The following is a 19,471-nucleotide window of genomic DNA, read 5'->3' as shown; positions in this document are numbered from 1 at the left end:
GCCAGTCCTCACTTACAGACAGCCCCCCAACCTGAAGCAAATACTCACCAGCAACTTCATACCACACCACAGAAACACTAACCCAGGAACCAATCCCTGTAACAAACCCCGTTGCCTACTCTGTCCCCATATGTACTCTAGCGACACCAACAAAGGACCCAACCACATCAGCCACACCATCAGGGGCTCATTCACCTGCATATCTACTAATGCGATATATGCCATCATGTGCCAGCAATGTCTCTCTACCTTGTACATTGGCCAAACTGGACAGTCTCTATGTAAAAGAATAAATGGACACAAATCAGACATCAGGAACGGTAACATACAAAAGTCAGTAGGAGAACACTTCCATCTCCCTGGACATTCAACAACAGATTTAAAACAAAACAAAAAAACCTTCAAAAACAGACTTCAAGGAGAAACTGCAGCGCTACAACTCATTTGCAAACTTAACACCATTAATTTGGGCTTGAAGAGGGACTGGGTGGTTCACTACGAAAGCAATTTTCCCTCTCTTGGTATTGACACTTCCTCACCAATTATTGGGAGTGGATCACATCCACCCTGACTGAATTGGCCTGGTCAACACTGGTTCTCCACTTGTAAGGTAACTCCCTTCTCGTCATGTGCCAGTATATATATTTATGCCTGTATCTGTAATTTTCACTCCATGCATCTGAAAAACCCACGAAAGTTTATGCCCAAATAAATCTTAGTCTTTAAGGTGCCACCAGCCTCCTTGTTGTTTTTGTGGCTACAGACGAACATGGTTACCCCTCTGATACTTTACACTATTTATGATCTTGTAACCTGTACAGCCACCCAAGAAATAAACGGTTAATTCCATTCCTGGAGCAGATACCTTTTACCATATCAGCTCAGAAATTAGAATACTTGCTATCCAATGAAAGCGTGTCAAGTCATATGGACTGCTGCCCTATTTGTCTGGTCAGACATAAAAATATGAAAATAGTATGTGAAAGTTAGGCTACTTTTGACCAAAAGGAAATAGTGTTCTAATATATTTCTCTTGTTTTTGTATATCATTTTAGTGGTGCTGATGTTAGGGAAGGGTTAATCTTGCATATTAATTTGTGTTTCTAAAATTTGTATCTGGTTTTTTGAGTTGTTGATTTAAAAATTATATCTATTGTATTATGTGCAGTGGCCTATGACTCAAACACTACATTAATAAAAACTAAACTGAATCTGTAAACTGTGATACTGGGCAACTGTTTATCCTTTTAAAAAGTCTAGTACTATCAGGATAGTGAATTTGTTTACTTAATAAACTGGCTTATAAAGGAAGTAACAGATTTTAAACTTTTATTAGTTTTTTTTAAATTAAAATTACAGAACTTTGACAAAGTTAATACACATGTACTACAATTAGATAATGCTAATGAGCATAGTAAAAGTAAGTAAATGGACGAATAGTATTGAGGTTGTAACATAAACCAGCCAAAGTCAGATTATCAAAGTTATCACACTCACAAAACATCCTTAACCCACACTATTTTTTCCTCAGAATACAATGAATTAAACAACTGAATGCCATGGAAACCTTAATGTTGGTGTTTGGGTTTTTTGTTTTCTAACTCTGAATTTAAATAAAATGTAGGGCGGATAATAGTTCAACCTCACATTCTGACTTAAACTCACACTATTCTTTCCCCAGGACATCATGAATTAAAGGTTTGAATTTTTAATTTCATGGAAACCTAAACATTGTTTAAATATATATTTTTAGTTTTCAGTCTGTGAATGTAAATACAGTGCATGAGGAGGAGGAAAGACCTAGAGAATCTGCTGCATACAAGAGACTGAAGCACTATTCCCAGAAGCACACCTGGTGCCAAGAATCAGTATCACCGTGATTAACAGTACTCTGACCTACCAGAGCAATGGGGGAGAATTGTTTATAAACTTTTATTTTGGGGACAGCAAAAACAGAAAAGAATCTGCCCGCTCCTTCTTGAGCTAGCTCCACTGCATTTGATTGGTAGTACCATGCTGCAGGAAAGCTTAATGTAATGTTGCAGCATTGCAGCTAGAGTAGCCTGTGGTCATCAAGCACTTGTGCAAAGGAAGCAAATAATTTTGCTCATGTCTTTAAATTATAAATAGCCAGATAGGAACAACAGGAATATAAGTGTGTCCCCAGACATACAGAATACACATATGCACACAGGAACTATATGTATATACACGTGTGCACACACGGACTGCACAATAAATAAATGCCCTCAATTTTTCAGACAGATAAACAGTCAAGGGTTGTAAATATAAACGAAGTGTTATATGCATTATGTCAACATCATTTCTTTATTTTGAGCTGTCCCTTTATACATGAGGAAACCAATTTCAAACCACAAATTAATGCTCTACAAACACTGGAACGTCAACTGTTTAGAGAGTACCGTGGAATGTTACAGATTTGTGACAGCATCCCACAGTATAGCGATTAATGCACTGTCTCCTTGAAAGAAAAAACTGTCAATAGTGTGGAACATTCTTCAGAAATATTCCTCCTTCCATCAATGCAGCACGTAAGAAAATCATAATGGCTAAAACACAGTCATAAAACACTTTCACTATCTTCTTATAAATAATATATATCAGTTGCCAGGGTGAAATACTATTTTAGTCTTCACTCATTAGGGTGACCTACTCACTGATTCTGGGTTGTTACACATGAATGATGTGCTTATACTAACACATAAAAGATGTTTGTTTCACCCCAGGAGTTGATTATTATGGAACCACTGGTAGTGGATTCATAGTTAAGGCTCAGTCAGTATACTGGCTGAGGTTGGCCATTAAATTGCAAAATTAAAATTTACAGGTCTTATCTTTAGAGCCCTGTGCATATACAAAATTTGTGTCCGCTTCTGATCCGCAAACATGGTCTGCGGCTATAAAGCAGATATAAATCAGCTGCTCAAAGGGAACATGACACATCTAGTTAATGTGTTATGCGGGGTGTGTGTGTGTGCGTGCGCGCATGTATGTCTCTATATTATACACATACACAAATGCTTGTAAGACATCTAAATGTGTCATGTTCCTCTCTAGGGGAACAGACACTACACATTATATATAAAATGTGCACTGTGAGTTAGTGTGTGTATGTGCATACACGTCTGTATATTATTCACATATATATTACATTAAAAAAATTACAAGGAAGGAAAGAAAAGAGAGTAAACCAATATGGCTAAATAACAAGGTTCAAGAGGGTATTTGAGTCAAAAAGAAATCCTTCAAAATTTGTAAATCTAACCCTAATGAAGCCAACGAACAGGAACAGTAGGCAATATACGAGAAAGAAATGAAAAGAGACAAAAAGGATTTTGAAGAGCAAATAGCTGAAGATGTAAAAATAAACAAGAGAGTCTAAGTATATCAGAAGCTAGAAGCCTGCAGAAGAATAGGTGGCATGAAAGGCCAAGCCCGAGGAGGGAGGAAGTTGGTTTAAGTTTATGCTTTTAGTTTGGGATTTTGTTGGAGGATTCCAGAGGAGGGTGAATACAGTGATGCTGTGGGGAGAAGGTCTGCTAAAAGGTTATGATAGGAAGAAGCCCAGGGAAATAGCAGGCATAGATATGAATAGACAGATCTTGCCTGCTCACTACAGGATCCCTGGTCTTGAACCCAGAAATGGGTGGGCTTGGGTTTCCTTACTAGCCACCAGGGGAAGGTGGTGTGAAGGTCCCCCTAATAATAAGGGGATAAAGGACAGTCAAAACCCTGAGTCTAGACAGCACAAGGCCTACAGGGCTCAGAGTCAAAGCCGAAGACCTTTTGTAAGAGCATGGGACTGTTTATTTGTGGGACACTTATCTCAGAAGGGGTGGATTTGAACGTGACCTGGCTGGAGGGCTGAATTACAAGGAAAGAGACAACCATCAACAGGGGGTGCCAGATGGGGAACAAGTCTGCTATGCTACATGCAGCTGCAGGGAGAACGCCAAATGTTGAGTACACTCTTTCACAATTCACAAGACTGAGGACTGAAAGGAGCTTCAAAGAGACTTAAACGAAGTGAATGGGCACCACCACAACAAATGAAGTTCTTGAATTTATCAAAATTGGTCATGCAAATTGGAGGGGAAAAAATTAAACTACTCATACAACATATAAGATTCTCAATGAACTGTATCAGCTCAGAAAAGGGACCGCAGCATCACCGTAGACAGCTCAATTAAGACCTCGGCTCAACACACAGCTGTAGTCAAACAAAGCTAAGATGTTAGGATGCATATGAAATGGGATGGGGTACAATACAGAAAATATTATTAATGCTGTTATATAAGTCAATGATACTGCCTCATCTGGATCACTGATACTGGTGACACCATCACAAAAAGGATGTTGCAGAATTCAATAGGATTCAAAGGATGACTGAGGACATGAAAACCTCATATGAAGAGAGACTGAAAATAGCTCAAGAACAAGGGGATAGAAAATGAAAATAAAGGGCAGGAAATTAAAAATGATAAAACAATACATATTTATGACAGTGGAATTCACTGCCATGAAAACACTTAGGCCAAGATCATAGAAAAATCCAAAAGAGGACTGGATATTTGTATGAATATTGAGAATTCCCAGAATTATTATAATTAATGACAAAATTTCAGGGCTTAAGTAAAGAGATGGTTTGTATAGCTATCATCCTTGGAAACTCATCCTAGGATCTGAAAGTTATGTTGGGGTCTTCCTTCTCACACATCATCATCAGCAGTACAAGTTCTACAAGCCAAGTCACGCCCCAGACATATCCATGCAACCACATTATTTTCACACTGTGCTTTCAATGTTGCCTAGACACGTTCAGTGTGTTTACTGGGTTTCCAAGAGTGTAACTGACTGGAACTTTGCAAACAATTTGGTTGATTTTAAAGAATGTATTCACCTCACTCTCTGATCTGAAAGTTAAGAATCTGCCATTTTTACATAGTCCCTTTGAAGAGCACAACTGTACTTAAAGCAATGTACTTATTTCTTTTTCTTCTTTGGGTCACTGCACCCACACCATCTATATTTGGGGCTGTGTTTTTCCACAGCCACTCAACTAATTTTTCCATTATTTTTCCCATCCCACTCTGTTTCTGCAACTTAATGGGATCTGCTTCTTTCTACCAAGTACATTTTGTTCCCCAAATGTATTAATCTTGCATTTTCATCAGCTCATCAAAACATGTCCATTCGGGTGTTGCCTCAAAGTTCTTTGCATATTTTCTTCATGAGAAAACGAGAAGCATTTTCAAACTCAAACAAGAAATAGTTACTTTTTATTTATGCTGATGTGTGCAGTCACAATTAATTTGACAAGGACATGCCTGAAAGATTGTTCTGCCATATCCTCTTCTAATATCAACTTGACCAATTCCTGACAAGACAGACTGACTCCCTACCAGCTCAGTTCTAGCACTTCATCTGAATGTATTATTTGGGGACATACAACTTTCTCTACAAAAGAAAGTTGTCTTGAGGAAGAGCAGAGAGATTGACATTAAGGTGCTGGCTCTCTGGACTGTAGAAAGGTGGGTGTTAAGGTACAATATTATTGATGTTCTTATACTGTGCCCAACACTTTGGTATCTGAGTGCCTACTGAAGACTAAATCAGGCGTGAAGCCTGCTTGGTTTCCTTTCAGCTGGGCAGTCTGATAATCTTACACAAAATACCTTACAGTTAAGGTTGTTCTAGCAATTTACATACACACAGAAAAGAACAGTACTATACAAAACCTAAGCATTGAGAAATACTGAAGAAGCCAGTTAGGATTGTTTACGTAAATATCCCATTACCCTTACAGTTCATACATTCAGGTAACAACAACACTGGCATATAAAAATTCAGTTTACATAATCCACAAATTATCTTAATCATAATCAAAAAGGCATACGTCTGAACTCTTTCAACAAATGCATCAATAATTTACTGTCAGTCTAGTATGTATACAGTTGATGTACACGAGGTAAGGGTTTGTAAGTGTGTGGTCTGTTAGTTTAATATGGGGATTGTTTTCATTTAATGTCACATGCCCAGATGCTACTATGATTATTAAAATAATTAAATAAAGTGATAAAACGGAAAGATCTGAAATAAGTGCAAAGGGAATACCTAAAACACTAGCCACGTCTATTCCTTCTTTGTAAATAGCCTTTTCTTTTAAAGTTGCTTCAGTGTGGAAGTTCCTACCTTAAAATGGGCAAAATGTAGTTGAAGTTTTGTATTTCTACAGCTATCCCTCCCTCAGGGGGAGGGATAGCCCAGTTGTTTGAGCATTGGCCTGCTAAACCCAGGGTTGTGAATTCAATCCTTGAGGGGGCCATTTAGGGATCTGGGGCAAAAATTGGGGATTGGTCCTGCTTTGAGCAGGGGGTTGGACTAGATGACCTCCTGAGGTCCCTTCCAACCCTGATATTCTATGATTCTATGCTGAACCACATATGCATTATACCAACACACAGATAAAAACAAACTGTATAGTATACCTGTTGTCATGGTATCTGTGGGGATGATGTTGCAGAACATCTTGCAGGAAACGCTCCATCAGGGTGGTGGTACCTGTGCGATTCCTGCAGTACATGGTGAAATGTCTGTGCTGGGAACTGAAAACATGCTGAAAAGACAGAAACCACATCACTAGCTTGGTATCCTAACCGACTAAGGGATCTATCCAGGAAGGTAGCTTTCATCTTCTAAGTTTCAAATTCTCCATGTTGCAATGAAAATTGTTGAAAAACAATTTTTCCTCCTCTTCTAGACTTTAAGGACCTGATTCAGGAAGGTACTTCAGCACGTGCCTAACTTTAAAACCAATGGGTAGTCATTAGGACTACTCATGCACTCAAAATTGGGCATGTGTGTTAAGCATCTTGAAGAACTGAAGCATAATTAACAGCTTCCAAAAATGTGCATATATCTTACAGCATCTGTTGTGCTTGGTACACAGTCTCTACAAATGATGATGGGAAAAATAACTTCTTAACTTCAGATGTTCAGGAAATATAAACCCATAACGCAACGGGAACACACCTTTAAATTATCTGTAACCCAATACAGAGGTAGATGAAGACCAAACAGATTCCTGCTATTTGATTATCATTGGCCCACAAGACAACAAACACTTTCAGACCATGGTAGAGTTAAAGAACAGGGAAAAAAATATCAAATACTCATGTCCTTAGGATACGCAATGCAGTTTATATATTGAACATATTCATACTGCTAGCTCATATTACATAGCGATTCTAGGAATGAAGACATTCCCCTTGAAAAAGCTTAGTAGGTACAAAACAAAGCAGCCTGTAAGCTTAGCATCACCCCTCTGCTTCACTCTTTGCACTCGGCTCCCCATTAAACACAGAGCTTAGTTCAAGGTCTCTGTCCTTGTCTGGAACGAGTTACCTGACAGAGACCGTTCACTCTACAACTGTGACAGCTACGTTCCACATAATGAAACTGTCTACCAACAGTGCATGACTGTATCACAGGAGCTGGACCAAGACTATGGAACCCAAGGTCACAAAAGAATTGCCACAGGTTTCACCGCTTTCAGAAGTAAATTCACAACTCATTTCTTTCACTTAGCTTTTCTTCAGTCAGTTTCTCTCTCTCACACATACATTATATATTTTAAAATCCCACAAACTAATCAAATAACTTCTCCTACAGCCTAAAAAGGAAGAAAAAAAAATAAAGAAACGGACATTTCTATTTTTAAAAATCTGGGAGGTGCTCAGATACTAAAGTAATTGGAGCCTAATAAGCACATAATATGATAGTTTTTTCTATCATGGGTGGTTACATCATAGGAATCTATCAAAATGGTTATGTTCCATTCAGTACTGACTTTAAAAAAAGATGCTCAATATTAGAGATTGACACATTTGAACAAGCTGGTCAGGCAACACTACCGAGAGCCTGTTATTTCAACCATCTCTTAATACAGGTCGTGATGATGTGAGAATTAGAGAGATGAAAAACAGATGCAGTGGGGGCAAAAGATCTATCTGGCTTTAAGATTAAACTCAATAAGTTTATGGAGGAGATGGTATGATGGGATAAAATGATTTTGGTAATTAATTGATCTTTAAATATTCATGGTAAATAGGCCTAATGGCCTGTGATGGGATGTCAGATGGGGTGGGAACTGAGTTACCCAGGAAAGAATTTTTTGTAGTATCTGGCTGGTGAATCTTGCCCATATGCTCAGGGTTTAGCTGATCGCCACATTTGGGGTCGGGAAGGAATTTTCCTCCAAGGCAGATTGGAAGAGGCCCTGGAGGTTTTTCGCCTTCCTCTGTAGCATAGGGCACGGGTCACTTGTTGGAGGATTCTCTGCTCCTTGAAGTCTTTAAACCACGATTTGAGGACTTCAATAGCTCAGACATAGGTGAGAGGTTTTTCGCAGGAGTGGGTGGGTGAGATTCTGTGGCCTGCGTTGTGCAGAAGGTCGGACTAGATGATCATAATGGTCCCTTCTGACCTCAGTATCTATGAATTTCCTACTCTGCTGCAAATGTCTTACCTGTTCAAGATTGCTGTAGTGCACGTGGCAGCAGTTGCAATAGCCTTGTCTATTTTGCACACTGGATAACCCAGGTCCAGCCTGCTCTGGCTCTCGTATGCTTATACTGACGGAAGAAAAGTTTACTGATATTACTAGTAGTTTTCAGTGAGAAAAATCAGACTTATAAAATGTATTATATTTCAGGTGTTTAATAAAACATTAAGACTTATACTATCAAAAATGTATTTTTTCATATTCTAGCATAATCGTTTAGATGGATTTATGGTGCTGAGCTTAAAATCCACTCATGCTGCTGAAGTGTTAAAGTTTTTCCTGAATACCATATGCAAACCTAAAAAGAAAGCCAGCCACGTATAGCAAGAATTCACCATACACTCTCAAGCACTCATGATATTATGCATACAATTTAAAAAATAAAAGATTCTTCCCTCAGAATACTTCAGGGAAGTTTTGCAAAAAGAATGCAGGGGCTACAGAAATTACCAAGTTTCAGAGTAGCAGCCGTGTTAGTCTGTATCCACAAAAAGAAAAGGGAGTACTTGTGGCACCTTAGAGACTAACAAATTTATTTGAGCATAAGCTTTTGTGAGCTACAGCTCACTTCATCGGATGCATTCAGTGGGGAGATTTATATACATAGACAACATGAAACAATGGGTGTTACCATACACACTGTAACGAGAGTGATCACTTAAGATGAGCTATTACCAGCAGGAGAGCGGGGGACGGGACCTTTTGTAGTGATAATCAAGGTGGGCCATTTCTAGCAGTTGACAAGAACATCTGAGGAACCCGGGGGGGCGGGGGGGGGGAATAAACATGGGGAAATCGTTTTACTTTGACCCATACACTCCCAGTCTCTATTCAAGCCTAAGTTAATTGTATCCAGTTTGCAAAGTAATTCCAATTCAGCAGTCTCTCGTTGGAGTCTGTTTTTGAAGTTTTTTTGTTGAAGAATTGCAGCTTTTAGGTCTGTAATGTAGGTAGGAATAGCGGTCAGTCGGTTTCTTGTATAGGGTGGTGTCTGTGACCATTGCCTATTAGCACCAAACACCTACAAGGTCTGGACAAACTGTCAAACTGGACAGTCTCTACATAAAAGAATAAATGGACACAAATCAGACGTCAAGAATTATAACATTCAAAAACCAGTCGGAGAACACTTCAATCTCTCTGGTCACTCGATTACAGACCTAAAAGTTGCAATTCTTCAACAAAAAAATGTCAAAAACAGACTCCAACAAGAGACTGCTGAATTGGAATTAATTTGCAAATTGGATACAGTTAACTTAGGCTTGAACAGAGACTGGGAGTGGATGTCATTACACAAAGTAAATCTATTTCCCCATGTTTATTATCCCCCCCCCGCCACTGTTCCTCAGATGTTCTTGTCAAGTGCTGGAAATGGCCCACCTTGATGATCACTAAAAAGGTTCCCCCCACCCCCACCCCGGCTCTCCTGCTGGTAATAGCTCACCTTACCTGATCACTCTCCTTACAGTGTGTATGGTAACACCCATTGTTTCATGTTCTCTATGTATATAAATCTCCCCACTGTATTTTCCACTGAATGCATCCGACGAAGTGAGCTGTAGCTCATGAAAGCTTATGCTCAAATAAATTGGTTAGTCTCTAAGGTGCCACAAGTACTCCTTTTCTTTTTAGAAATTACCAAAGCACTCTTTCTGCCTTGAAGAACTTATATAACCGTACAGATTACGCAGGGACCCACATGTGTTTACAACAAGTTTATAGTCATAACCCCACTATTTATAGACGGTATTGGCCAGAGATAATTACAAAAATTAAAGAAATAAAGATAATGAGAGATTAAATCGTCACCCAAAAATAACTATGAAATGTAACTTGAAATGTAAGTGCTGAATGCTCTCAGGTCACAAAAGATGTTTTTAATAAAGACATTTTTAATGAAGCAGATTAAATGAACTCCTGAATATTTTCCATCGTATAAATGTCAAGAAAGTTGATATGATTTAGATTTATATGTCAAAATGACTGCCATGCTGTGGGAAGTGAAAACCATACTTCTCCTGAAGAGTAGGAACACTATTGAGGAGAAAAAAATCAAACGAATGCACAGGATGTAGCTGTGTGGGAGCATGAAAAAATGAAGAAACTATTTAAAATTAATACTGTGTTGAATACCCATATTGCCACTGCAATTTGTGAATATTTGCAGTTCACTTTTAATCTGCAAAAGTGCCATCAAGCACCTTCTAAAGACTTAAGAAAGAGGTCAAGAGAGAGGACAAGGAAGAGAAGGGGAGAAAATGTGGAAAGAAGGGAAGAATGAAAAGGAGGAATGAAGAAGAGGAAAGGACAGTGTCCATCAGACAAAATCTCGATTTATATGTGGTCCACACTATAAAAAAGTTTGAGAAGCCTTGGCTTAGGGAGTTAAATAATAGCAGAGAGAGAAATCAAGAGATAACAGAAGTGGGGAAAGATACATTTTCAGAAGAGATTGAAATGAGATGGAGAACTGATGAAGAAAAACAATATCAGAACACTGGTGCAGCCAGCAGCTGCAGAGGAGGGGTTCTGACAGTGGCAAGAATGTGCAGCAAGACATGGAGGCAGCCAGTTCAGAGGGGAATAAAAAGACATGGTCCCATAAGATAGGCTGCAGTGAGCCCTTGAAGGATTTTAATTAAAAGGAAGACAATTTTGATCTGAACTGTACAATGAATGGGAAGCCAATGGAGTTGTTTAAGGAGTGTAAGAAAATAACGTAAGAATGGCCATACTAGGTCAGACCAACGGCCCACCTAGCCTAGTATGCTGTCTTCAGACAGTGGCCAGTGCTGAAGAAAACAAATAGTATAGGGCAATTTTGAGTGATCTATCCCCCTGTAATCTAGTCCCAACTTCTGGCAGATGAAGTTCTTATGGAACCCTGGGGCATAGGGTTGCACCCCTGACCATCTTGGCTAATAGGTTCATGGAGGTTAGGTCCATCAATGGCTATCTAATTCTTTTTTGAATCCAGTTACACTTTTGGCCTTCACAACAACCCCTGCCAACAAGTTCCACAAGTTGACAGAGTTGTGTGAGGAAGTATTTTCTTTTGTTTTAAACCTGCTACATGTTAACTTCATTGGGTGACCCATAGTTCTTGTGTTATATGAAGGGGTAAATAACACTTTACTATTCAGTTTCTCCATACTATTCATGATTTTATAGACCAGTATCATATCTCCACTTAGCTGTCTCTTTTCTAAGATGAAAAATCTCATTCTTTTTAATCTCCCTTAATATGGAAGCTGTTCCATGCTCCTAACAATTTTTGTTGCCCTTCTCTACACCTTGTCCAATTCTAATATATCTTTTCTAAGACTGAGTGACCCGAACTGCATGCAGTATTCAAGGTGTGGGTGTACCATAAATTTATAAAGTGACATCATATTTTCTGACTTATTATCTATCACTTTCCTAATGGCTCCTAACATTCTGTTAACTTTTTTCACTGCTTCTGTAAATTGAGCAGATGTTTACAGAAAATTATCCATTATGACTCCAAGATCTCTTTCTTAAGTGGTAACAGGTAATTTAGAAAACATCATTTTATAATGTATAATTGGGATTATGCTTTCCAATATGCATTACTTTCACTTATCAACATTGAATTTTATCTGCCCTTTTGTTACACAGTCACCAGTTTTGTGTGATCCCTTTGTAACTCTTAGTTAAGTCCAAAGCTGACTTCAATCTTGAGTAATTCTGTATCATCTGCAAATTTTCCCACCTCACTTTTCACCTCTTTTTCCAGATAATTTATGAATATGTTGAACAGCACAAGTCCCAGTACAGATCCTTGGGGGACACTGCTATTACCTCTCTCCATTGTGAAGACTGACCATTTATTTCTACCCTTTGTCTCCTATCTTTTAACCTGTTACTGATCCATCAGAGGATGCTCCCTCTTATCCCACGGCTGCTTAGTTTGCTTAAGAGCTTTTGGTGACGGACTTCTCAAAGGCTTTCTGAAAGTCCAAGTACACTATACCCACATGCTTGCTGACAACATAAAAGAATTCTAATAGATTGTAAAGGCATGCTTTCCCTTTACAACAGCCATGTTGACTCTTCACCAACGCATCATATTTATCTATGTATCCAATAATTCTGTTCTTTACTACAGTTTCAACCAATTTGCCTGGTACTTTACTAGTACACAGAGTTTCTCCTTTAATAAACTCATCCATTAGGGATTTCTCTGCCTGAATCGCATGCTCCTCTGCACATGTCAGCTTCCCTCCAGTCTTGAGTTTAATAAAACCTCTACAACCTTTTAAAATTTACACTCCAGCAACCTGGTTCCATTTTGGTTTAGGTGGAGCCCATCCTGCCTGCACAGGCTCCTCCTTTACCAAAAGGTTCCCCAGTTCCTAATAAACCTAAAACCTGCCTCCATACATCATCATCTCATCCACACATTGAGACCCTAAAGTCCTGTCTGTCTTTCTGGCCCTGTGCGTGGAACTGGAAGCATTTCAGAGCATGCTATCAAAGAGGTCCTGGACTTTACCCTCTTACCTAGCAGCTTAAATTTGGCCTACAAGAGCTCTCTCCAACCTTTCCCTATGTCACTAGTACCTACATTTACCATGACCACATACTAGAGAAAAGCAGCTGGGATTTGGGGAGGCCACAGAGAAGGAAACAATAATTCAAGCAAAAGAAAATGAAAGCCTGGATAAGAATTTTTTAAGCACTGAAATCGAGGTAATGATATGCACAGGTAGCCCTGCAGAAGAAGGTGACAGAGAGATCTACAGACCTGAGAGATACGGGAACAGAAAGCACAGAGTCAGCAATGACACAACAATTTTGAACAGAGGAGACAGATGGGAGGTCTGAGCTGAAAATGGAGACAGAAGAGATGCAGCTGGACTTCAGAATTAAACTGAAAAGGAGAATAGAGAGAAGGAGAGGGACTGAGAGCAGAAAAAGATTGCAAAAGTTAGGGATGAGGGGGGAAAAAAGAGCAAGGGAGACAAAAGTAGCAGCAAAAGAGATAGATTTTTTTAACTTCAGAAATGAAACAATTCCATCCCAGCAATATCAAAATTTCTATATAAAATTCTTATTAGGAAGTACTTTAAAAAAAATCAAAAATCTTTTTAATGTAGCCACAGATAAATGTCATCAGAAACCCTGGCCAGTCTACATGATTATTTTTTAATAAAAAGAGAGGATAACAGGAATTGAAGTCACATTTAAACCTTCTGCTAATCTTGAAACACGACTTTGGGCTACTTGGCTGCTGGGTTTTTTTCAGGTTCTCTGGAATTCTGAAGCCAAAAATGAAATTTGCTGACCTTCAATCTCACTGCTGATATTAATGAGGGCTCAAAGGGCACAACTGCAATGTACATGTTTAATGATACCTATACATAGGATAAAGAGACCATTAACCCTACAGTTGAAAATATTGCATCATCAGTTGTACAGGGTCAAATTTAATGTCAAAAGCTAGATTCTCCCTAGTTCATTTACTGTAAGCAATAAAGTCTGATGCTAATTATATAATCTAACTCACCTGCTATTGCTCTCCTGTTGTAGGGATCCTTCAATACCTCGTCTTTCTATACCTATTTAAAAAGAAAAAGAAAAAAGCAAAGATAGAAAACCAGGCAGAAGAAATCAAAACTGCTCATTGTTACCATTGCACTAAGTTGTCAGCGTCAAAAATAATGTGTTTTATAGGACAACAAAAGTAGAATTGATTAAATTTAGGAAAACTTGCATTTATACAGAATCAGTCACCCCCAAAGAGCTGCATAAACTATAAGCCTTATCTTTTTACAGTTGACATCATTGGGAATTTTTCTATTGACTTAATCGGGACTAAGGTTAGGCCCTGTATGCTGAAATCACTTCACCTGTCATCATAATGCAGTCACCTCTGGAGTAAAACGCAGCAGGTGTTGAACAGTTCACTATAAAACAATTCCTTGCACCTAAAAAGAATTTAAAAGGTCTTTCTTCTATCCTTGACATCTAGGATTCTATGAATTTAGAACAGAATTAGAATAGAATTGACAAACTACTAACCCAACTGAAACAACAAGGGGAACTGACATTTTTACAGTTAAAATAGATGCTTTTTTTGTGTTTTGAAGGTCAATATTTTTGTTTTAATAATTATTTTGCTTACCTTGTGCTGAAAAAGCAGAGGCTTCATCAGTTGGCTTGCTCCTGTCAAACATCTATAAACCAAATACAAAAACCATTGAAAACAAATATGAAAAGCATAGTCTTGGCTTTTACCCTATTCTCAATGTCAGCATGGCTGAGCCCCAAGAAAATGATATCACTGTGAAAACACAGTACTGTTTCAGATAAGGATTATAATTTAATCTCAACTGAATCTTCATGATCAAAACAAATTCCTGTTTCATTAGATTATTCTACAAATGCCACATACGATCCACTATCCAAGGGCCCAGTCATTGTATGAAGACTTCTTAATCAACCCAAACCTAGAGAGCTGCAGATGCAGGCTTTGCATGCAGCAGGCCAGTTTATTCAAAAGAAAATTATCTGCCAGGGAAGCAAAAAAAAACAAACCCAAAATCTAGTGCTTTGGTCATTGTGACAGTGCACACTCACCTCTTGTGAGCGCCTCCCCGTGGGTGAGCAAGAACCTACACACTCTTTTTTCGAGGTGCCCCCGGTTGGCTGTTGCCCTTGTCAGGCAGGTCTTCAGCTGGAGGACTAAGTCACACAGTCAAATCCATGAACAAACACTCCTTTTGGGGTAAAAGGTCCAATAGGGCCTGTCCCTGTGCCCTTGGTAATGTCTCCAGCCCTGTCTCTGGGCTCAGTTCTCAGCCCCTTCTGGGCTAGCTTTAAGCCCGTCCCTGCCCTGTTATAGAGTAGTGCCCTCAGGGCATCTTCCCTGGAGACTCTAAGTCCTGCCCTTTACTTGGGCTTTTAAATTAAACTTGTCCCCTTCTTGGGACTTTGGCCACTCTACAAGTGGAGGGAATCTGTGCCCACACACTACTCTGGATCCTGATCCAGGGTCCCTATAAATAGCAGCCACATGGTACTTCCTGTAATAGTTGCTGCTGTTATTCCCTGGGCCACTTCCCACGTAGCAGCTTCTACTTTACCATTTCCTCAGGGCTGAAGTTCTCTGCCTGTTCCCTGCTTGAGTAGGGTCTCTCTCAGGCCTCCTCACCTGGAGAGTTTCACAGCCTTCCAAGTCTGCCTCATCCTTTTGGTCCCAGCCAGCAACTGAGCTGCTCACACCTTGCAGCTCCTTTTAGATGAGCCTCCTCCATTCTGATTGGCTGCTTCCCTGCAGCCACTCTAGGCAGGCCTGGAGGACCCACCTTCACTGCTACTTTTTGGGACAGGGTGTGGTAGGACTGTGAGGTCTCCAGGACACCCTGTCACAGTCACAAAATGTGCAGCTTTAAATCATATACATCTATCTCCTTTTACAAAAGATTTCTATGGAGAGGAACATTTGCACTTTGGTTTTGTACATTAGATCAGGAAATGTCTCCTCCCATAATAGATAAACATTATCCTTATGTATCCAGAACTTAAACTACTTAGTAGGTCAATGCAATGTTCCTGCCAAATTCATTTAATGGCTTAATGGCTTCAGCTACACTTAAAACACAGACCAAAAACCTATATAGTAGAAGCCATGAATGAAATGGAACAAATATGATAATCATCCAGGCTTGAAAAGCTACCTTTATTGCTCAGCATTATCTCCTGATGGCCAATCCACAAACTGATCTACATGACACTGCAAAAATACCCAACTTCATGTTTTTGTGTCAGGGAATACAAAAGAGCTCCACAGTTTCCCACATTAGGCTTACAATGCTGCAATTGAAACTTAAAATAAACTTTCAGGTACTAACCTTGGTGTTGCCAACCTTTGGCCCCCACCAAAAGCTGATTCAAGGCTGTTGAACACTCAATCTCAGACAGGAGGCCATTTTCTGCACATGACACTCACCCACTCTCATCTCCACTGGCAATCTGGTAATAATGAAATTAAGGGTCTTTTTAGCTCGTTACTGATATGTTTGTTCTATATTCTAAAGAAGAAAAGGTTTCAGTCTACATAGAATAGATCTGCCAGCAACTTGGTCCACAAGATGGACAAAGCTCTTTTTAAACATTTTTGTTTAAGAAATTAATTTTGACAGAGCTTCCTTACTAAACGCTGACAGCTTTTTATATATTCCTTAGCATTCCCTGCGCTTTCCCGTATGATGATCTCACTCCTCTTCTCACAGTCCTTATTCAACGTATATTATTAGGATGTTAATGTTCATGCATTTACATGTCTATCAGTAAATGAAATGTAATTCCTAAACATAAAGCAAATTATGCCTTGAGATGATTGTTATGGATAAAGCCACCAACATGCTTTGAAGAATCACTTCTTCTGCTAATATTGTGTAAACCAGCTAAATTAGTAAATTAACTGACCCTCTCACTGCACTTCATATGTTCAAAGCACTTTATAAGTGTTATTAATTTAAACATTTTAACACCAGAGTGAGGTAAGTCCAGTGTGGCTCTTATCTCTCACTTTTCACACTGCAAGGGAGTATCATGGACCAGATGTTCTCACTCACAAAGGGTAGGGTGTAAATTTGTAAGGCCTCAAGCACCACTAATAGCTGTCAGAGAAATATCAGTTTCAGAGGAGATTGTTTGCCAAGATTCTGCTGTATATAGTTGAAGCATGAGAGACAAATATATCCCTAAGACAAGAAGAATGTTTAAGGATATTGGTAGGCAAATTAAAACATTTAAATCCTGATTGCTTACCACCATCCTAAAGGCTGAAAGTATGCTCAGGTCTCAGCTTCAGTAGAGCAAGGGAAAGCTCGTGCTTAGATGCCTTGCGTGGCCCCTACCAAAATCTAGAGATGGGGAAAGGAGCACAAATCCTCGTGCGTTTGGTAATGCAGTCTCATTTAATTTCTAATTTAGCTAAGTCAAAAGGTATTTCTCCATTTGATCCATATTTTTATAATGGGTTCTTTCATCCATAGGCTTTGTAAGAACAACTCTTGTTCAGTTAAGGAATCTCTAAACTTGAAATAGCTCAATGTAACAGTAATACAATAATACCAATTACTGCTTAAAAATGAATTACATGTGTATAATCTTCCTTTAAAATAATATTTCAACATTGCAAAAATCTGTATTATGTTGCAAACATAGTAATGACTAGCATCAACTGAGAATGGTTGATATGGCAGATTTATAACCCACAGGGCTACTGTAGCTGTCTCTTGCAGTTAGAGATAGATATTTCTTGTTTAGTTTTATTGAATTAAATGGCACACAGCAGTCACTGAGCATGAAGAACTGTAAGGAGTCCTGAACAAGTGGAGCTAATGAGAACTGACAGAAGACCAAACGAAAGATGACCATAAGGCAATTAAAAAAAAAAAATCAGCATTTTCATTTCGATAGCACATAAAAATGTCATAGACATCAAAGAAACTCTGGAGACTCCTTTCAGCCTTCCCAGGCAACAGATAAGTTAGAAACAAAAAGGGGCAAAGGGGAGATGATGATCAAAATGACTGAGGGAGGTGGTGTTGTATACATCAAGAATATATACACTTGTTCTGAGGTGCAGAAGGTGGTGAGAGGCAGACCACATTGAAGTCTCCGGGTGAAAATAAAAAGGTGGAAAAAACAGGGGTGATGTCATGGTAGGGGGTCTACGATAGACCATCAAATCAAGAGGAGAAAATGGATAATGCACTTCTAGAACACATAACAGAAATATCCAAAATGCAAGACCTGGTAGTAATGGGGGACTTCAACTCCCTAGACATGTGTTGGAAAAGTAATATATCAAAACACAAAATGTCCAGTAAGTTCTTATAATGTGTTGGGGACAACTTTGTGTTTCAGAAGGTAGAGAAAATGACTTGGGGACAGAGATTTTTGACCTGATTCTGACTAACAGGGAGGAATTGGTTGCGAATCTGAAGGTTGAAAACAATTTGGGTGGAAGTGATAATGAAATGATAGAGTTCATATTTCTAAGCAAAGGAAAGAGTGAGAGCAGCAGAATGACAATGGACTTCAATAAAACAGATTTTAAGAAACTAAGAGAACTGGTAACAAAGGTCCCATAGGAAGAAAATATAAGGGGAAAAGGAGTTCAGGAGAGCTGGCAATTTCTCAAAGAGACAACATTAAAGGTGCAACAGCAAACTACCTCAATGCAAAGGAAAGATATGAAGAATAATGAGGCCAATATGGCTCCATCGGGAACTCTTTAATGACTTGAAAATCAAAAAGGAATCTTACAGAAAGAGGAAACACGGACAAACTGCTAAGGACAAGTACAGCAAAATAGCACAAACATGGAGGGACAAAATCAAAAAGCAAAGGGGCATAAAAGGCAATAAGAACAGGTTCTATAACCACTTTAGGAGCAAAAAAAACATGAAGGAAAGTGTAGGTCCTCCACTCAGAGGGAAAGAGAGCTATCAACAGATAACACCAAGAAGGCTGCGGTGTCAGAATGTCTATTTTGCATCAATCTTCACTAAAATGGCAAATTGTGACCAGATTTTTAACATAATTAATATTAACAAGGGAGAAGGAACACAAGCCAAAATAGGGCAATAAAAGGTTGTAGACCATTTACATAGATAAGTTAGATGCATTCAAGTTGGCAGGACCTCACAAAATTCATCCTAGGATACTGAAAGAACTAGCTGAAGCAATCTTGGAACCGTTACCAATTATCTTTCAGAATACATGGAGTACAGGTGAGGTCCCACGGAGTTAGAGAAGGGCAAACATATGACCTTATCTTTAAAAAGGGGAACAAAGAGGACCGGAGGAGTTATAGACCAGTCAGACGAACTTTGATACCTCAAAAGA

The 19,471-nt window shown here is 39.0% G+C and overlaps 1 protein-coding gene across 6 annotated transcripts in view; it reads right to left on the bottom strand.

Annotated features, from left to right (window-relative positions):
• Positions 1–19,471, bottom strand: part of ZDBF2 (zinc finger DBF-type containing 2) — a 39,538-nt gene that overhangs the window by 16,144 nt on the left and 3,923 nt on the right. For 3 of the 6 annotated variants that reach the window (XM_073306545.1, XM_073306546.1, XM_073306547.2), the window contains exons 2-6: positions 16,462–16,582; positions 14,733–14,784; positions 14,115–14,166; positions 8,549–8,654; positions 6,510–6,637 (exon numbers count right to left, since the gene is read on the bottom strand). In XM_073306545.1, coding sequence (XP_073162646.1) covers positions 6,510–6,637; positions 8,549–8,654; positions 14,115–14,166; positions 14,733–14,784 — 338 coding nt within the window. In that variant the 5' untranslated portion in view covers positions 16,462–16,582. Of the gene's footprint in view, positions 1–6,509; positions 6,638–8,548; positions 8,655–14,114; positions 14,167–14,732; positions 14,785–15,761; positions 16,430–16,461; positions 16,583–19,471 lie in introns of those variants that run through there. The other 3 variants (XM_073306548.2, XM_073306549.1, XM_073306550.1) reach the window with 3 other exon arrangements.

Source organism: Lepidochelys kempii, chromosome 11 (genome assembly GCF_965140285.1).
Source record: "Lepidochelys kempii isolate rLepKem1 chromosome 11, rLepKem1.hap1, whole genome shotgun sequence".
Classification (NCBI taxonomy): Eukaryota; Metazoa; Chordata; order Testudines; family Cheloniidae; genus Lepidochelys; species Lepidochelys kempii.
This window is presented reverse-complemented; position numbering and strand designations above follow the sequence as displayed.